At 48.3% G+C, this 4,826-nt stretch overlaps 1 protein-coding gene across 1 annotated transcript; it reads right to left on the reverse strand.

The window, feature by feature from the left end:
- Positions 1-1,502: 1,502 nt before the first annotated feature.
- LOC104526501 (D-aspartate oxidase-like) lies at positions 1,503-3,093 on the reverse strand (the record flags this gene model as incomplete). The annotated part of the gene is made up of 3 exons (XM_010169960.2): positions 2,922-3,093; positions 2,616-2,724; positions 1,503-1,679 (listed from the first exon to the last, which is right to left on the reverse strand). Coding segments are annotated over exons 1-3 (458 nt in total), but the record flags the coding sequence as incomplete, so codon positions are not given.
- Between the last annotated feature and the right edge of the window lie 1,733 nt (positions 3,094-4,826).

A 4,826-nucleotide genomic window follows, 5' to 3' on the forward strand; every position in this document is an offset into this window, starting at 1 on the left:
AAAAAAAACTGCTGGAAACTCCTGAATTCAGGCAAGAAAGCAGGAAAAAATTCCTGAAGTGCATTTTTGGACCAGCAAGGTGGGCACAAAAACAATTTTCCTTGTGGACTGCCAAGAGAATGGTCCATAAATACTGCTCAAATCACTAGGGGTTTGAGAATTAGTTACATGTTTAATATGCTCTCACTTCTCATCACCAGAGAGAAGGGAAGAAAAGGAGCATGATCATCTTATTAGACTGCATCCTTTGAGAAATAAGGCAGCTATAGCAGGCAGATACTAAATGGTTGTACAACTTGTGCTTAAGCAGAAATTTCCAATTTGGTTAGGCAATGAATCGTGACAGAGCCTGTGCACTGAGGAGATGGCATAGACCTCATGTGGCACTGGTGCCACTGGAGCACTCCCAACTTGGCTGGCTGCTAGAACAAGAAACATTTTTTCAACTTTGCAGTAGGATGAAAGGCATCCAAGCAACCAGCTGAGCTGGCAATTTGTACCACGGCGTCAGTACACGTCTCTTTACTTAACCCCAAATCGCTTTCTCTCAAGTGGAGACAGCTATTTGCTCACTTCAGGGGTACTTAAATGGATTAAATGTATATCACAGGCGTCAGAACCTTTTTTTAGATCTGCATCCTGACTCTCCTACGGTTCTCCAAATCCATGTATTTTTTGGGAAACCTGGAAATGTGGAAATTGGCAAATTTTCTAACTTTCATGTCAATACAAGCATGAACTCTGAAGCCGTGACTCCTCGGACTGAGTACATCACCCATCCTATGCAGGCAAACATTTCCAAAATTTCCTGGACATGATCCTGTGCAACCTGCTCTAGGGGAACCTACTTTGGCAAGGGGCTGGACTAGATGATCTCCAGAGGTCACTTCTAACCCCTGCCATTCTGTGAATCTGTGATTCTGTGTTTGTTACAAGATGATGCTATTTTACCTTTTTTCACCTGACTGGATTAAGAAATTACTCCAATTGTTGACCAAATTTGAGATTAATTGGCAGCTACTTCTTAAGTGCAAAGTCTTCACAGAGAAGACATGTTCCCAGACATGCCTACTCTCTCAGGGGCTGGATGTATCTTCAAGAACAGAGGGATATTATTTGGGGAATTTGACAAATGAGGAGCACCCACAGGTTTTCTTAGGACATGGCAGGTTCCAAACATACCTTCAAGGTCTGGCTGGCCAAGCGTGGCCCCTGTGGCTATGTCAGTCTTATACCCAGGGGCACTCCCACTCTGAACGCCGCTGTGCAGCCACAGTGGTAGAAAGTGGACACTGGATAAGTGGAGCCTTTCACATTTTGGAAAAAAATTGGTATTTACTTCTTGTGCTTCTCCCCAGGGAAGAGCTTGCTTCATTTTCCCCAGTAAGAAACAGGTCTTTTCCAGTTTTGTTCAAATCTAAGGCTCTTAAGGAGTCCCCAGCTCACCCCCAGTCCCTCTGCCTGGGTTTCTCTCTGCGTGCCCATCCTGCAGCAAAACCAACCTTTTCTCCAGCCACAGCAGGTAGGGTGGACAGTCACATTTCAGCGTCGTAAAGGCCTGACCAAATCGGTGCTGCGGAAACTTTTGGAGTTCTGCTTCGGACATTGGTCGAAATCCCAGGACAACATCTGACCAGAAAGGTAACTCTTCCTTGGGAGTGTTTTTAAAGACCTGCCACCTAAAAGGACACAGAGAAAAAGCTGCAAAACAGCTGCTATTGCTCTGCCATATTCTGTGTCACAGCAATCTTAGCACAAACCCAGGAACTCAGGAACCTGTTCCCGCTCATCAGTGCAGCTCTGCAAGGTTAACAGCAACGGGGAAACACTGCTGCCTGCTACTGCAATACCCACCTTGGCAAACAGGCAGAGGGGCTGTTTTGCCCGTGCCACTAACTGGTGAGTGATCTCTCTCTGTCCCTATCTCCACCCACGAGCTTTTCGTTATATTTTTCTCCCCCTGCCCAGCTGAGGAGGGAGAGCGATAGAGCAGCTTTGGTGGGCACCTGGCATCCAGCCAGGGTCAACCCACCACACAGTTATACTGTCTGAACTTCCAGCTCTAGAAGTACAAAGTCCCCTTCATGCTGCGTACCCAGCGTGGCTGCAGCCACACTGGCTGGACCTTCATGTAAGTCCACTTGCACACCTGCTCACATTTTTTTGGTTACCCATAAAGCTATGGAGTGCCCAGCTTCAGCACTCCCAAAAGGTGAGTTTCTGTGTAGATAATGAGCAGCATAAAACACCCCCAATGCACAAAGACCCCGATGGCATCCCTGTACCTAGGTGCTGAAGCGGGAGGATCCTGCAGTCCCATCCCTATGAGGACCACCCTTGCTGCAAGCAACTGGTGAATGGCAGTGAGGAAAACATCAATTATTAAAAGACTTCTAGTGCAGGCCTCTGGAGTGGTTTCTCTGTGCATGCTTATGTATTAATTTTGCTTGAAAATAAATCCTACCTAAGCAGCTGCAATGCAGTTTCTTGGGAGTAGAGTCATAAGAGCTACACCGTGAAGGGAATATGCCTGAATTCCAGCAAGGAAAACCGCTCCGTTTGCTCCAGCACATGGCACATGCATACCAAAGGCTGTCCTGGGGGGCTGTTCTTACCCAGAGACCAGGTGAATGCCAGCCTCTGACGCCTCTGGTGAGTTGCTGATGGCAAAAAGGTAAGTGAAGGTCTCTTTGAACCATTGCTTCTGCACATGGGTGGGTGTGCCTGCATGTAAACAAAACCAAATATGCAGAGAAGGAAAATGCAAAGGGGACAAGCACACAAGCCAGCGCCAAGGGGATGGGACAGATGGGAAACGCAGGGCATGGTACTTTTCTTCCTGAACCTCTGTTCATCACTGCACGCCCAGGCATACAGCCACACACAGAGCCACGGGCAACACCAGGCCGGGTTGCACCCACCTGGGTAGGTGTGAGGGATGAGCATCCCAGCTGCGACGTCACTCGTTGTGTTGGGGCTGAACTGCTCTGAAAGGATGGTCACGGAGCAGCTGGGGCAGGTCTCTGTGATGCACAGTGCTGTGGACAGGCCGATGACTCCCGCACCAACCACTGCGACCCTGGGTGCTGCCATCTCAGGGGTGGAGAGCCAGAGGAGAGAGGCACCTACGTGCATTTGGAAATAACATACCCTGTGGCACCAGTATCCCTGCCAGACACCCTCACCAGGCTATGAAATACCCACACAAGATGTAACGTAACGACCTGGGGCAGCTAATTGAAGACTAACTGCTGCACATCACAGAGAACCAAGACTGAGGTGAGGATTAAAAAAATCACCAGCTTTTGGTATGATTACTAATTTTTGAAAAGTGTTTCAACAGCCACTACCCCATCCTGAGCACAAGAGCAAAGGCAGGAGAGTGATCTGTATGTTCAGCACCAGTGTTTGGGCTGCAGCAATCTGGGGCAAACCAAAGGGAGTGAGGCACCCCTCGAATTTTCCACGTCAGGGACAAAAGTGCCTTTGGCTTTTAGGTACCGTAAGCAAAAAGGTTGTTTGAATGTCAGGATCTTTAGCAGTGAGGTCTGGCACTGCCTGGGCAATGGAAGCAAAGAGGCAAATTGATTACGCAGAGCAAAGGGTCCAGCACACTGTGGAAGATGTTTTTCTTATCATGCATCTTAGTTGCCTGCTGTGCAGGGCTCCCCCTCTGACCCTGAGCACCAAGTTACCTGCTTAGCTCTGTCCTAGAAAACGTGAATTTTAGGTGTTAAACACAATGCAGAGCTTCACAGGGTACAGCCTGGCTGTTTACATTCCCACATCCAAAAATTGTTTGGGCCACCATACCTTGGCAGGCAGTATGGGAAGAGAAGCTACCTCTACCCTGGGGGATTTTGGGCTCCTACTGACCTGAGGCCTCCAACCCATCCTTGGCCCTGGTACCTGCCAGCATGACCCACTGCCTTGGACAGATCCGTGGGCATCAGAGGCTGACACGCTTTCCCAGCAGCACGCACTGGTTCCCTGAGCCAGCCTCGCTGCCCCAAGAGCCTGTACATTTGCCTCTCTCTGCCTTTATAACCTGCTTTATATGCTGCAGCACCTCTACTCCACTCCCCAGCACCTTCAGTTGCTGATTGCTACTCCAGGAGGTGCAGCACCTCTATTTTCCTTTGTCTGGGGAGGGGAGGGGAAAGAGGAAAGGAAAGGAAAGGAAAGGAAAGGAAAGGAAAGGAAAGGAAAGGAAAGGAAAGGAAAGGAAAGGAAAGGAAAGGAAAGGAAAGGAAAGGAAAGGAAAGGAAAGGAAAGGAAAGGAAAGGAAAGGAAAGGAAAGGAAAGGAAAGGAAAGGAAAGGAAAGGAAAGGAAAGGAAAAAATATTAGTAACAATAAATTAGCAGGGGGATTAATAATGTTGAAATTACTTAGGAAAATTCACTGATGGGCCCTGTCGTATTGTAGGAAAACACTGAAGGTGGAAAGCTGCTGTGTGGAGTCCCACTGAGGAGTCACAGAACCTGCTGAAGGAAAAGGTGAGTCAAATCAGTTTGCAGAGGTAAAAGCCATCCAACTGGCCTTAGATATTGCTGAGCAAGAAAAGTGGCCAGTGCTCTACCTCTGCACTGACTCATGGACAGTTGGAAATTTGGGCTGCTGAATTACAGCAAGATATTGCTGCTTGACTAGAGAAGCTAGCTGTAAAGATACGTCACGTAGATGCCTACATACCCGAGGGCTGAGCAACTGAACATCAAAACAACCAACAGATGCACCAGGCTGCGAAGATCGAAGTGTCTCAAGAAGACCTGGACTGGCAACATAAGGGAGAAAAATTTTTAGCTTGCTGGGCCCATGATGCCTC

The sequence above is a fragment of the Antrostomus carolinensis genome, unplaced genomic scaffold (genome assembly GCF_000700745.2).
Source record: "Antrostomus carolinensis isolate BGI_N321 unplaced genomic scaffold, ASM70074v2 scaffold20216, whole genome shotgun sequence".
In the NCBI taxonomy this organism is placed as follows: domain Eukaryota; kingdom Metazoa; phylum Chordata; class Aves; order Caprimulgiformes; family Caprimulgidae; genus Antrostomus; species Antrostomus carolinensis.